At 36.3% G+C, this 16,063-nt stretch overlaps 1 protein-coding gene across 1 annotated transcript in view; it reads right to left on the reverse strand.

Moving 5' to 3' along the window:
- Positions 1–4,225: 4,225 nt before the first annotated feature.
- Positions 4,226–16,063, reverse strand: part of ANOS1 (anosmin 1) — a 132,182-nt gene continuing 120,344 nt past the window's right edge. Inside the window, exons 11-14 of the mRNA XM_050333379.1 lie at positions 14,396–14,567; positions 12,974–13,194; positions 10,645–10,786; positions 4,226–9,789 (exon numbers count right to left, since the gene is read on the reverse strand). Of these exons, the coding sequence (XP_050189336.1) occupies positions 9,731–9,789; positions 10,645–10,786; positions 12,974–13,194; positions 14,396–14,567 (594 nt within the window). The 3' untranslated portion in view covers positions 4,226–9,730. The remainder of the gene's footprint in view (positions 9,790–10,644; positions 10,787–12,973; positions 13,195–14,395; positions 14,568–16,063) is intronic.

Below are 16,063 nucleotides of genomic sequence, written 5' to 3' on the forward strand. Positions count from 1 at the left end.
AAATCTGGCAATAACGATCTAGAATCATGAAAAAAGAGATCTTATTTCATGCCTTTTGCTTAGGCATCTTTGCCATTCTTTCTTCTTATCTGGCTAAAGAACATGGCAAACACCAAAGCATCAGTCATTACTAAACTGACTGTGTAGTGTGACTTTACAGAGCTGATGCTAGTCAACACTTAGCAAAGCCATATATACATTTCTTGACATCATTAAAATGTGTCAAGAGCAATACAATGTTAATAAATGAAGTATTTCAAGATGTCCAGACTCACTGAAATCCTGCAGCTAAGAGCTTCCAAACATTACAGAGGCATTTTTTGACTCCTGTGACACACTAGTAACATATTTCACAGATTTGACACTTTCTCTGGGTATGTTAGCAGGTCTACCACATCTTCATCTCACTATCAGGATGTTTAACTTTGGGATTGATGATTCAGACTGGTTTCAGCATTATTCAACAGAAAAAGCAGCATGAGCCTTCTTCATCTACCCCTGGTACCTTTGCTAACAGGGCATTGTCCCAGTTGTTTTACTCCATTCTAACACAGAGCATTCTGCTCCACCTGCTAAGAGTAATATTCTTCCTGACAAAGGAGGACTGATTTGGGTAGCTGCAGCTCCTAAAATCAACAACCCATGGCATGCAAAAGAGGTAACACACATGGGTCATTGCCACTGTCAATTTATTCTTGAATAATTCATTGAACGTTAATGTGGTAAAATATCACATGAATTCTAATTCATTTAGTTTTGCAAGTTAAGCAACCAGCACAAATTTTCTAGAAATATGGCTGATCAATTTCATTTGCTCATTTCTCAAGGCTTGAGAGGTAACTAATGTCTGACAAAACACAAATATATTGAGAATCTGCAGGTTTCATTTTCTGCTAGCTTTGCATTCCTGGGGCAGTGTAAGAAGGGTTTAATCACAAACCTGCTGAGAATAAAAGAACTTATAAGCTGGTGCTTCAAAAGAATGTTTTTCAATGTCTTTGTAGTTTTACAGGCCCATCACACAATTCATAAAATCAAGAATGTTAAAGGGTTTGGAAGGGACCTAAAAGATCATCTAGTCCCAATCCCACCTGCCATGGGCAGGGACATCTCCCACTAGACTAGGTTGCTCAAAGTCTCATCCATCCTGGCCTTGAACACTGCCAGGGTTGGGGCATCCACAATCTCCCTGGGCAACCTGTTCCAATATTTCATCACCCTCAGAGTGAAGAATTTCTTCCTGATTTCCTTTCTTTCAATTTATACCCATTATTTCTCATCCTATCAACTACAGTTCCTGACTAAGTCCCTCCATAGGACCCCTGCAGATACTGGAAGGTTGCTATGAAGTCTCCAAACAACCTTCTCTTCTCCAGGTGGAACAGCCTCAACTGCCTCAGCCTGAAATATTTCTTAGTTGTTCTAACACTAAAATCACGTTTGCAAATAACAAATTTTTAATGAATTATTCTGTCACCTTTGTTAAAAGTTGAAAGTTGTTTTTAAAAGCAGAGTACCATTTGAATTAAGACCTGATTTTACATTCATCTCTAAAAAAAAAAAATTGTGTTGTCCCTTTATGATGACCATCATGGAATTAAAAAAACTCCAACCAACCAAAAAAATAAAGCAGAAGATTGTTGCACTTGGTAACTGTAAGCTGCATTTACATGTTCTGAAAGTGTTTCCATGAGTTGTTTATGCCATGTGTTTCCCACCCACCCCAATTTCCATGATAGTCAAGGTGTCACTGTTTGCCTTACTGTTGTTTCGAAAGTAATTAGTAAGAGAGGATGCAGAATCCCCATTATCTTCAAAACAAGAAAGGGAAAGGCCCTGAGCAACTCATCATTTATGATAGAGATGTTCTAGAGATTTTGAAGTTAGCTAAGAGAACAAGTGTATCTCCTAGATAAAGTCTGATAACAGCTATGGAAAACACTGATTATATTTTTTGACCCCAAGTTTCTCAATATTTTTATATATAATTTTGAAATGAAAGGTTAAATTGCTTGTTATGTGTTCCAAATGTTTTATAAAGTTACTTACAAATGTTACAAAATCACCTACAAAATAAATGTGGGATCATCCTAGGATTTTATTAAAGAATTAAGTATTCTGTATTCTCTATAAGAGATTGGGGAAAAAAAACCCATACAGTTTAAGATCAGTCAGCTTTGTGCTTTTTGATATTATGCAGGCACAGAAGTTTATAATGTTTCTGCTACACCACTCTCCAGACTTCTTGTATTTATTCACATTTCTGTTTTGCAGATGAATTTTTCAGTGTGATGTATTTAGCTAACCTGAACATAAATTATTGTCTTAATGGCGTTTTTCAAGCTGCTAATATGAGTGACAGCTGTCAATTTAATACACTTCGGTGTGCTTGCTACAGTTTCTTGAGGCTAGCATGGCTCTGTGTAAAAAGACCATAAGGTTTTCTGTTCTCCAGAACTGAAATGAGATACAGCTACAGATAAACTTTATATTTAAAAATGAATATTACTTTGCTGACAAGGAACTCCTTATTGAAATCAGCACTAAATACAATAACATATATATTATTTTACTTGATTTATTTTTTATTGGAAAAGCATCTTAAATTAAATCTTTACAGTAATGAGCACTGAAGAGAAACATGCTTTCAGTGTGTCATATATGACTAAGAATAGTAACTGAGACAAGTTCCTTACAACAAAAGTGATGAACAGAGATCCACTATAAAGCAGGAAAAAACCCCTTCAACTTCAGGAAAGAAGATGAAGGAAATTAACACAATCTTCATATAAATCTTCAGATAAATGAAAAAATGCAAGGTTCATTCAGTATTGCCTCATTACAGTGTTAGGGTAACTCAGCCATTCATGAAGCACCTTTAGCCAATTAAATGGTATCCTTTGTGACAAGAAGTATTTCCCTCAAAGCACAAAAAATGCATGTGGATCTGCTTTGTCTACATATATGATTCAATAAACACCAAGCAAGAACAGTTGTCCCTAAGTACTCTGGGAGAACAATTAGCACTCATCAGGTTTTTTTCTTGTAAATTCCTGTTTTATGAGTTACAGTCTCATCAGGAATGTTCACTGAAAGTCTGAAATATTTTTTTTTCAAGCAAGTATTGCAGCACATCTCAGAAAAGAAATTCAAAATATTAATTTGAATGTTTGCAGATAGCTACTAATACCAGAACTAATACTAGAAATTGATGTCAGCAAGGAACTTAATAAACCAGATAATCAGCTTCTTTTTGTACCACCTATACTCTTCTGTCCCCAGTCTTCCTCCTCTACCTTACACAGAAATGACAGCACAGAAATCCCAGCCTATCAACATCTGAACCACTTAAATCAGGCAACATTTTCTAAATGAAATTATAAAATTATGAAAAATATGTTGACTAATCATTACTAATCAGCAAACTTAGAGTTACTTTTAAGCTTTGGACCTATAGCACCATATATTCCTGGACAGTTTGTGAGACAGTCAAGCAAACTCTATTTGCTGTACAAATATACCTGCACACAAATATAAAGAAAAATTTGTGTGTAGCATATTTGCCTAGCTCACTTGAAAAATTAAGTCCATCATTTCCAAAGTTGATCTTCCACTGAGGAGAAACAGACCTGCTGAATGCAGTTTATTATTAAGTAACATGAATAAATCACCATCACAGGTGAGGAACTGGGCACAGAAAGCATTAATAAATTCTTTAGTTTCTGTGCCACACAGCACTCTCAGCAAATGCTTAGAGCAAGGCATATATTAAATATTAATCTATGCTCCTGCCAGCACCCTGAGTAGCAGGAAGGATATTAGGCACAGTCCAAAGGGGACACTGCAGTTCGTTTCTTGCACACTGGCTCTATTCCAAAGCTCACATTCTCATTGTTCTCCCTGGTGATTTCTTTACCCTCACAGGTGCTGCATTGCCACTAACGGGCTAACAGCCACTGTTTTGGCCCCAAGGCCTTCCTCAAGGAGGCTGGCAGAGATTCAGACAATGACAGTACCTGTAATAAAAAAGCAGAAATATAGAGGGTGGGTGTTTTGTGGGTTCTGTTTGGTTTTCTTTTGTGTTTTGCTTTTTGTACTGCAAAAAGCTTTCACTGGATTATTTTTTTTACGAAGTGGAACTTTCTGAGTGTATTCTGGTTTTAGATGCAAAAAAGTCAAGTTGCACAGAAGCATAAGCTGCAAAACTCAAACGCAGAATAATCAATACTGTTCAATATATACCAAATTTGCTTTATTTCACAATTTTCATCATCCAGTCATTGTGTCTTTTAATCCAATGTTGAATAAAATATTTATTTGAAGTTACGGAAAGAAAAAATGAACAGTTGTTTTGAATTGCAGTGTACAGAACTCTTCAACCAATTATTATGACAACTTACCTATTCATCTGTTCATGTGATATACCATTCTTATTCAGGTTTACTGAACCACAATGGCAAATATCATTGAAATAGTCCAACTTGCAGAGAATTGTTTCTATATGAGTTTTTATAAATATTACCCATTTATGTAAAAGGAAAACCAAACCTCAAAATGTAAGCAGTTATTCTAATGAGAAAAGAAGTACCAGGAAATTTTGGAGTTTATGATCAAGTTAACAAAATCTAAATGTTTATTAGGCAAGTCAGGTTACCCAAAGATGCATCCCCAAACTAAAGATATCTGACAATTTGAAACAGTTAAGTGTTTGTACTAAGATGGAAATTTATATTTATTAAAAATACAGAATTTAAATCATGGGATACTGCACTTTAAAATAGAAAATACTCCAAATCTGGTGTACACATAGCTTTCAACATGAGTTTCAATCATGAAAATCTTGATTTGCGGAATCAGGCCACTGACATAGATCCAGGAACCTAATTAATTTAAATTAGCATAACAAAAGGATTAACAAGTCTTCACTGTGAACTATCCAATTAAAACAGAAAAAAAAAGAGAAGCTCTTATGTCTTACTTTTTACTTCCAGTATTGGCTTTCAATGTAAGTGATTCCAATGATATCTAAATTTATTTTCAGATTATTTTGATTACTATCTAAAGAAAATAAAATGCTGTAGAGGATAAAATGGTATGACTTCATACACAATGAAATTTAGATGAAGCAAAGGTACTTGGCACGACGACAATTCTTCTAAGATGGCCTTATGTCTTCAAGAAAAAAAACCCTCTAAATTCTGTATGGAGGAGATAATGTAGCAATATTAAGATGTAGGATAGTTTATTATCTAAACAGTATGTACAAATTCTAAACATGAAAATAGTGAGTAAAAGAAATCAGACTCTATTTACATTTACATTTTTTTACAAATTGTTTTTACAAGAAGTGTATTTTTTTCTCTAAATAACAGGACAAACACAGAAGACCAATCTTTTGTGTATTACAGACATAAATAAATATTGACTTTAAATGACTGTTATAGGAACATAATTTCTACAGCCAATCTGGGTAACAGAGAAGCAGTTCTGTTACCTCTACTACAATATAATTCAGTAAAAAGGAAAAATTTTACACATAGAGCTCTGTTAATTACTTTGTAAATTGTACCTTACTAATATATTCAGTAGAGGTAATACAGTCGTTACATTTCATGCCCACAACTGAACAATGAGTTTTGGCATGCAAACCCATATATAATCATCAACAACTGCAGGTATTCATTTACATTTTTTTAAATAAAGGGTTTTCTTAATTATTTAAAACTACATGCAACAGCTTATTAGCATTATACTCCTGGTTAAAATGCACAAGTTTGCATAACATTATTTTTAGTTATTGATGTTCACAGGTACTGATCAAAAGGGTAGGAACATACTTGGCACGTGGTATAAGAAAATTAATTAATAAATAACTCAATATCACAATGACATTTACATATACACAGAGAAAAATAGATTTTTTTTTACGGTGTTGTACATAGAATTTAGAACTGTCTGGTTCCCTCACATTGTTCTACAAGGCCCAGATTTAAGAGAGCGTTCAAGCCAACTTTGACATCCATGCTTGATTTGAGACATCACTAAAGCTCATTCTTAGCTGCACAGGTTTACTTCCATTCCACTGGCTTCTTTTGTGAATATGGACATTTCCTCTTCTGCATACCTTCCTAAATCGGTACTTGCTCATTTGAAACTCTCCCTGACTTCAGCTGGGAGCACAGAAATGAAAGTATTGTGGAATAAATTGACTCAGTATTAAGGTTTCTATACAGTTTTGCTAATACCAAGGGGAAAGTTCCCATTCACATTATCAATGAGCATTTCTCTGACTTTGTGTGTGACCACGTCAAATATTGATGTTATCATTGCCACACCACGTCCTCAGCTCTTGCTGAAGCCATGAAGTTGAGGATGTTCAGCATTTCAGAAATGAGACTTCTTATTTATCGCCTCTGTGCTATATTCCTAATGAATATTCAAGATGATACACATGGATGATACAGCACAAGTTCTGTCTTATTCTCTCCTGCTCTATAAACAACTCAAAAATGGTCAAAACAGATATAACAAGAACAAATCATTTTCTTCTTCAACAAAAATCACCACCAACAACAAAAAAATCCACTTCACAAAGCAGTTAGCAAAAATAGCATAATATTATAATTCTCCTTTAAGAAATAAACAAAATGCATCTGAAGTCAACTGACAAATCCATCAGAATCGTACATAGCAAATAATACATTAGTGTAAAGGTGCAGAGTATCTAAAAACATCCCAATATCTCTGATATCATCCCAATATTAGCTCTGTATCACACAACATCATTAGAGAAAATAAATCTTTAATTAGTGAATCATGTAGCAAACTGCAATTCTATTGCTGAATTAAATGCTTAATGTGGCTTAGTAAATTAGGACAATATCCTGTACAATTCAGCAAACAAGACTTTAGAATTAGGCACTAAAAACTTCAAATCTGTACTGCTAAATTAAAAAAATAACCAAGAAATCACAGTTGGGAATTTAACATCCATTCATGAGCTTTGCTGACTTTCTATTTTTCATTTTTGATTTGGAGGGTGATTTGAAAGGTGAATTGATAAGATCATTTGTAGAAGGAAAAAAATATTTTACATCTTAGTGGGCTCCACCTAATACACTTGTTCAATATATTTCTACTTTATCAACTTTTTTTTTGATTAATCTACTTTAAAAGGGAAAACCTCTCAATATTCTTCAGAAGTATCTTGTTACTTTGAAAAGATGAATGCTTCAGAGAGACTGGCATCAGCAAACAGTAACCATTTTGATTCATTTCAGAAGGATGAAGCTTTCCCTCAGCAACCAAGTCTAAGGGTGTGATGACTCAGGGCTCTTAAGTTCCTGTTTATATCCAGTCCAGATTCGGCATCATTGTAATAAAGATCAACATTCCTGTTCCATGCTTTACCATGTCAGTACGAATGAAACCTAATTTCATTAACTTTAATCAAGTCACTGAAGATTTGATCCAGCACAACTAGAACAGACTGTGATTGAAAGGTTTGGACAGAATTCTTCAGAGAAGCCTGAGGTAATTACTTTCCCTGATCCTGCTGATCCAGCAAATACCAGGAAGATCACTTCTAGACTCATCTACGCCCTGCGCAATCCAAATGTGGAAGCAGTGCTGCATACTAGTCCAATTCAAATTTTGTTTTCTTTGTAAAGACTTATACACATGAAACATTTCCATCCTGACAAAAATCTCTCAGGATCTGGTCTTCTGCCAAAACTGAAAATAAACCTTAATACTACAGATTTTTTTGAAGAAGAGTTCATGTGTTTATTTGCTAATGTATTTTGGGAGATGACACAGTAACAGAGGAAGGAATTAAAAGCACCATAGCCTATAACATTTTTAAAAAGTACTGCTAAGGCCCAAACCATGTAGCAATAAAAAATGTCTGGAAAAGTTCTTGGTCACCAAGTGAATATCAAAAAAGACAAGCAGCAAAATAGAAAGAGAATGGAAAAGAGCCCTTTAAAACTGAAGGTAGAAATGTCAAAAAACTGCGACGAGCAAGTGATCAGAAATTAAAACTGTTTCCTTCTGGTATTAATCCACATGAAACAAAAAGCTACAAACTTCAGTATAGACAAACTGAGTATTTTGTGAATATTCTACTATAACAAATATAGCTCTGATCCTTGGTTTCATGTATGTATTTATTTTCTTCCATAAAACACTTTGTTATGGAGAGAAGGAAAATATATTTACCACTAATTTCTGAGCTCCTCTCACTGAATATCTCAGATAAATACGAAGCACAGGTGAGTCCGTAGAATTTGCTGGTAGAAGAAGTGGCCACTTTGTCAAGTTGGACTCGAGTGTCTGAGATACATCAGTCTCATGTGATGATTCAGGGAGCAATGGAAACGGTGCCAAAGAATGAGACCACTTTGAACATCCTGAACATTAAAATTTGTATGGATGTTTATTGGCAGATACTTTCCACCCTCTCAATAATAAATCCAAGCGGTTTCTGTTTACTATTGAGATATGTCTCTCTGTGTGACAAATTATTCTAGACAGTTTATATTGCACAATAAGGCAATATGAATTCCCTTATGGTTAAAAAGGGCACCCTTCTGTCTAAATTTGAAAAATGCATTCAAATAAACTATAAGCCAATGTTTTCCAGATGCCAGAATATTGTCACATAATTCTTTCTGTAAGCAGAACAGCAAAACAGAGCCAATACATCCATCCTTCTGTTCTAAAGTTCCACAGGGAAAAGAAATATGTGCGTCAAAATTCAAAGCCAAAAGTAGCTCTACAGCTACTTGGATAATAAATGTGCCTCAGAATTTCAGTTTCTAAAATGGTAATGCTAACTATTCAGACTTTTAATTAGAAAACAGGTGGGTTCTTTCAAGATAATATTATACCCTGAAATATTATATATCAAAAAAATGTAAACTAGATTTTTAAAGTCATTCTTCCAGGACCTATCAATTATTTGCATTCATTGCCATCAACTTTAAACAATTATATTAATCGCCATTTGTTTCTATATAAGGATATATCTACCCTGTATATCCTTTAGCTATTAACTATATTAATAGACGACCTAAGTGATAGAACATTACCACTTTAGACCAGACGGGTATACAGATGTATCACCATCCTCCTCCTTGGTGACACTGCAATTATTAAATACTGGATACTTTAGGGTTTTTGCTACTGGTATTTATTTTCCTTATGTCCTTATTTCAGACATATGGAGATCTTTTTAATGGTAAAATACACTAGGGTTTAAACTGGTGACAGGTAGGGCTTTAAGTAAAATAGATCATTTAAATCCACTGATGAGAAGCTGACCTCTTTCAGAAGTATGTATAAATCACAGAACTACCTTGCAAATATTAACATTGAATTCACCAAGAGAAAAAGCTGTATATACTGCACTGTTTCAATCTACTTTAAACATAGAATATGAAAACATTATAATGAACACACTCCAAATTTTCTCACAGGTGTTGAGATGGATGTGATCTTCAGTTTGTTGAACAGAGGTGGTAATGAAGTGATACTCGCTGTATGATTCATCCAGGTCATGGTGCAAATACAATCTTTCATGAATAAACTACAGAGAAGTAGATACAGATCGTACAGGATGGGAACTTCCACTGGAAAACTGGGTTCACTGTTCCTACAGATGTGCCTTTTCCCAGACCTCATTTGGGAGCTCAGTTTTTTCCGCTCAGTTATTTGTATCTGAAACAGTCTAATATTTCTCAGGGGGTGGCTTGTAGTGATGTGCATGATGTTGCTTCAGATGAGGTCCTAAACAAAAAGAACAGGAAAATATGCACATATCAAACCCTGCATATGCAATGTCAACATTTATCCATACTTAAAAGGCTTTGTGAGACCTTCAGTTTGCAGTCCTTCAGCTTGCAAGTGAAATACCTGTGCTGACAACTATGTGCATGTTCAGTCCAGAGAACTATAGTGGGGCTGTGAAAGCACAAGGAAGATCCAAGCAGATGAGTCTTGAACTAATTAATTACACTTTTTACTTGGCTTCTCAACACTGAGCTGCACTTTTCAGAAACATATGAAGTGCTGGAAATGGCCACTAAGAGATTTGCACTGCTTTAAAAATATGATCAGGTTCTAGCCATGCTGGACTGAGCAAACCCAGAAAAATCTAATCTTGAAAGCTAAGGAATGCTAGGCCTAGGCAGCACCTGGAGGACAGACCAACTTTGAATCCCAAGTGCTACAGGTATAAGTCAAAGGCGAGCTCTGACCTCCAGGGACGTGTGCATTTATCAGAGCAAAAACAGCCCAGGCCTGCCTGGCACTTTTGGTGACTCCAGATAACCTCGAGCTGATCACACACCCCCATGGACCCAACGACCCATTCAAATGTCTGTCCTGTGATTCTGTAAAAGAGATGTGGTTGAATGAATGGCAAATGTCAGACCACAGAAACTGAGTGACAGAAAAGACTGCACTTGCTTCCATCATCGCTGATGGATAGTTGTGGGGGGACAAAAGCCAGTATTTTCCCCACATCTTAAGGTTATGGAAGGCTACTGGAATCAATAAAGACTCTGAGGCTTGAAAAAACTGTTCACATGTGGAGGACTGAAGCTTTTGCAACATGTCACCACGTGTCAGAACAGTACTTACTGTGGGGTGAAAACGGTGGAAGGTCAGGTGTTCGGAACGATTTAATCGTAGCTGGACCTTCCCCACCAGTCGTCAGCACCTGAACTTCCAAGCGGTACAGCATCGATGGCCTCAGATTGGGCACAGTGAGTACATAATGATCCTAAAAGTAAATAAATCACTTTAATTTTCAGAGAATCTAAAAATAAAACATGGTTGCTCTATTTGCACACATCAGTGGTTTAAAGAGGTTCTATCACTCTCAGAACTCACAAATCACTTTCTCAGAATTCCATTAAAAGGATTTAACATATGTATCACTTTGTTGAGAGGGTTTGTTTTCAATTTTTTGCTTGCCATTCCCTCTGAACAGACTTCTTCACCATAATATTACAGTTTCATGCCTAGAAGGTCCAAATTGTTCCAGAAAGTGGACAGTGTGCTCATCACTAAAAGATGAATAAGAATGCAGATTCTCAGCATTCTTTGTAACAAACATGTTAATTACATAAACTTGGTTTTATTTTGGATCTGCATGTAAATTCTACTAATTGGTAATTTAATTAGTGGCTGGCCTGGAGCCCCTTCTGTGGCTAGTGAAAAAAAAAGGGTGATCACACTGATTTCAGATTTGTCCCAATTGCACCGTAAGACTTTGTCTTTTTAAGGCCATTTTTGGCATGATGGACTCACTTTTCACTACTCCATACCTTTCATGGTCACTTAGTCCTGTGCAAAATAATTTCAGAATAATTTCAAAGAACATCCCAGATGGCTAAAGACTGGCAGGTATTAAAGAATCAGAAGTTATTCATCTAAATCAAAATCTAAACTATAAATCAAAACATCACCTGTTACAAATCACTCATCTTATTCTAAGTTGAAAAGGCCCAGTCCCAGGTAGGGGACAGTTGGAGCAGTGATGCCAGACAGCGTGGGCACAGTGTGTTCCTGTGACCTGCCAGGCTGGTCTGGCCAAGAATTTGCAGGACAAGTTTTTCTGGTTGGCACTGTACCTGCACCATGCAGGGAAACCAAAGTGAGTCGTGGGAATATCTGATAACTCGCTGTTACTGCCAGAGCAGAAGGTAAAGGGGAAAGGACAGAGAGAAAAAATGGGGGGAAACATATAATTTTACTGGTGAATTAGCATGGGTTCTGAGAGGGGGCTGCCCTTAAGAGACCTTGCTGAAGCTGTTCCACCTCGTATAAATACTGAACAGGTAACAAAAAGAGAGAAGAGTGCATACACTGCACTCATACACTCATTCTGCTCATTCAGGTACTCCTCCAGCAGTCAGAACCTGAGCATTTCAGCTCTGGTTGTGTAAATGCTACATTTTTAGTCAGAATGAATGACCCTCACCATAAAATACCTTACATTTTGGTGCTTCCCGAGAGGTAGAAAATACTGTTTCAACTCAAAACAAAGTTTTCTGCAAATTAACTGTGTGCCTTAATAGACAGACAGACATAGTGACAGACAATGAAAGAAATCTTCAGGCTTTACAGTAGTGAAACTAGAGGAACACAACCCCACTAAAGTCCAACACAATGAAAAGGAATGTTTTAAATAAAACTTTACATACATTTTGTATTTAACTGAACCAAAAGCTTACAAAAAGGAATAGCAATTCTAAATAAAACACACACCTGCTCCTAAAAAACAAAGATGAAAACCAAAGTGAAAATCAACATCTCATGGTCTGTTTACTCTGGCAGAGCTGGCAGTAGAGTTTGAATGAAGGTCTCTTTACCCGCCTCTACTAGAGAAGGGGCTGAAATAGCAAAGGCCATCTTAAAGAAAATAGGGAGAAGAATTAAAATTGTTAATGCTCCCACTGTCAAAAAACAGTGAAATCTAATTGTCCTAAAATTATCTGTCCATCAGATAATGGTGCTTATTGGTGGAGGGGGGAAGTGGTTTTTATTTTCATTAAGAGTAATAAGTGATTCAAAGGAAGAGAAAATTCTCTTAAATTCATCAACAGGGACACCAAATAATTAGTAAATTAGTAAAACTATACTACTGGCCAAGTTGAACAGCTTGATCATGAAAAGAAAATAAAAACCATCTATTGCTACACAGATGATCTCTTCCTCCTTTCAGGCACTTGTCAGATGACAATTGCCAACTTGAAAATTGTGTACACCAAAATGTTTGACTTGTCATCAAGAAGAGTAGTTGTACTTTGTATCTCCACCAAGGAGGAAAAAATAAGCACTTCCTGCTCCAATCTGCTTGTAGACCCAGAGTGTTTGACATCTGGATCACCACTGAACACTGAAAATGAGCCACATACACACACACACTCATGAAGCCAATAGCAAAAGGTAACAAACAACTTACTGCTGGCAGTATCTGCGACTGTGAAATGATGCTGTTGGGTAAACTGTTCTGCCGGCTTTCTGTGGTCACTTCTGCCCAAGTGACTTGAAACCCTGTCATGGGCTGGTGAAGGTCTGCCTTAGATATCTTCCAGGAAAAATGACCAGTGATGTTACCTTCCTGAACAATGAAAGACGCAGATAGATTCTCGGGTTTGGCCAACACTTTGGGTAGAAGTGGCACTAAAAATTTGAAAAGTAAAAAGGATAAGCTAAACTTTGAGATATAATCTTCAATAACATTCACTGAATTTCAAAAATCAAGGTCAGCCAGAGATCTCTTTTTGGTCCTGACAGGATCCAGTCAGCTTTCTGGGATCACATTTTCAGTGTTAACCAAAGCCTATCTTTGATAAATTCCACTGGCATTTTGGGCCAAATTCAAACTTCATATTCAATGCTATCAGCTGCAGGTACAGAAAGGAAAGCCTATAGCATTTAAAGATCTAAGTGCCTGATTCACAGGTAGCCATCCTCCTGCTTCTCATACTTCAGAATACCTGAGCTCCAGCTGAGTTTTGGGAGCACAAGAAAACCCACAGGATAGCACAGAATTCCATAATTCAGCCAAAAAGTAAAATTCATGCTCTAAACCTGTAGCACAAGTTAACAGCAGCACTCTGACTATGGGAAAGATACCTGAGTCGTAGTTGCCCAGGAAGGTTGTAATGCTGGAAACTGTGAGGAGGGGCCATAAGGAAATGGCAGTGGTGGCCAGCAGGACTCTGGGTGACTCACAGAGCATGGGGGTACCCTTGGGAACAGTAGGGACTCAAAGTAAGCGGGCTATCCTCTAACCAAAGAGAAAGGTATCCCGTCTTGGTGGTGCATAGCCATGGCTGACCCGACCTAGGGATGGCTGAACTCAGAAGTCCTCTCCAATCAATATCTCCATAATTCTGCCATTTCCATAACCCTCTATACATTGTGACAATCCTGTAAAAGGTATGAGTGCCTGTATTTGTTATTTGAGAGTAGAATTAACCTAATCAAAAACAAACTGAAAAGGTAGCTTGTATCAGCACCAAAATATTGAAAAGATAGGTCATGCCAGCACAATTATGTTTACAGTTATCATCCATCATTATAATACATATAACTGGGAAATTGTTCTTCCTTACAAAAATAAAAACTGTCATAACATACGTCATCAAAGATTTATAAAAAAATCCAATAAAACTATACTAAATTGACAAAATAGTAATATACTAGCCCAAATTGATACTGCCCTGTATTTCAGTTGATTTTTCACATAAGCATTGGTTATATTTCTATTTGTTCCGAATCTTTCATTTCCTGTTTTAGAATTGCTTTTAAAGACTCTCTTTTGGTGATTAGAAATGCATTTGGAACTATTTGACTAGTTCTCCAGATAATGCCTTACCTCCTTCAGCAGGACAATTAATGTGCTTGTGCTTTTTTTCTTTAAATGCAGAGCAAGGTGGGGTAACAAAGGAAGTGCTCTCAGCCTTAAAACGCCCTTTAGATTTTGCAGGCAGAACAGTTACTTTGTATTTGCATGAAAATGACAGGTCCTTCAGAATAATGTAGTTTTCCTACAATAAAACAAACAAAAAGATCACATGCTGGAAATAGAGCTCTAGGGAAAAAATAAAAAAAAGGAAAAGAAAAAGAAGAAATTGGGGAATAAGACTGGCAAAAGATGAAAAGTTTTCTCCAAAAAAATATTTTCCCGGTATGCTTAACACACGCCAACATGGTTTTTACTTAGAGAAGAAAGCAAACATTGCAAATGTTATGATTATTTTCAGTAGTAAAGTATATTAGCACGGTATTTGAATATGTCCTTCAATTCTACACAGTTCCTTTGCCATGCTGCATCAAGGCAACTGGCTTCTAATATTTAGAACAGTCTGAGTGATGGCAGTGGGGGCAGAAATGTGAGATATAAATGCTAATGGAATTAAATAAATCTAAGTTAAGCTGCTGTAAATGACAGGCTTCATCTATGTTTAACTTTTTAAAAGCACATTCAAAGTTCAGCATGGCATTATGGATGCATTTTTTTCCACTTCAGTACTTTAACTACTTCTATATTCTTATCAAGAAGAAAAGCTCCACAGCTAAACTACAAACCACAAGTCTCTGTTTAAGGACAATGAGTGGAGAAGAAAACTTTACACAAAGTGTAAGTGTCCTGACAAATTCTTACTGTTGTTTGAAGTACTTCTGAAAATCACAGTTTGAAAGCTCTACCACAGATCATATATGGGGAAAAAAAATGCTGGTTTGGTTGGTTTTTTTCCTGGGAAAATGTCCAATAATACCTTACTGGCTAAGGTCAAACGACTTTCACTACCTTTTAAGTTCTTTAATTCCCTTCAGAATGACTAATATTCCCGTGCTCTTCTGCATAACTCCCTCTTTTTTCTAATTGCAAACTGGATTTGCATCTAACCCTCACCTGGAAGGTCATTTTTGATGGGACATACAGACTGGGCTGAGAATGGACTTGACTCCCTGCCTTCCTCCTGCTGGGAGAGTGCTCCAACAGGCTTCACATCTCCTAAAAATTGTGACAGGGCTATTTTTATTTATTGTGGCAGGGCCTAAATGCTCAACACTGAAAGCTTAAGGGTTTTACCCTCCTTGACCTATACATACCCAGTACTAAACCTTTTGTAGTATCCACCTTCTTCTGTTTGCTTTTAATTATTTTCTTCCTCAAAAGAACACAGTTTCCCAAAGTAGTTTGGATGAATTACCATAAAATGATTAAAGGAAATAAATTAATTAATCCCACAATGCATTTGGACAGATGTATGAACAGTCTTTCCTGACCTCTAGTGGAAATAAACTTCTTAAATGTTGACTCTTATCTCCATGTGCATAGCCTGAAATACTGGGAATGAACATCATAACATTACACACAATCATTTTTAAATCTACCTCTAATATCTGCTATGCTGACCCCCACAAAGCATTAAGTATTACGAGCTAACAGCACCCTGTGTGAGAAATTATGTCTTTTGATTTACTCTAATTTTACATGTCATTAACTCCCCATAATTGGCCTTGGTAGTATAGATCA

This window comes from Myiozetetes cayanensis, unplaced genomic scaffold (genome assembly GCF_022539395.1).
Source record: "Myiozetetes cayanensis isolate MyiCay16 unplaced genomic scaffold, myiCay2020 scf5-8, whole genome shotgun sequence".
Classification (NCBI taxonomy): domain Eukaryota; kingdom Metazoa; phylum Chordata; class Aves; order Passeriformes; family Tyrannidae; genus Myiozetetes; species Myiozetetes cayanensis.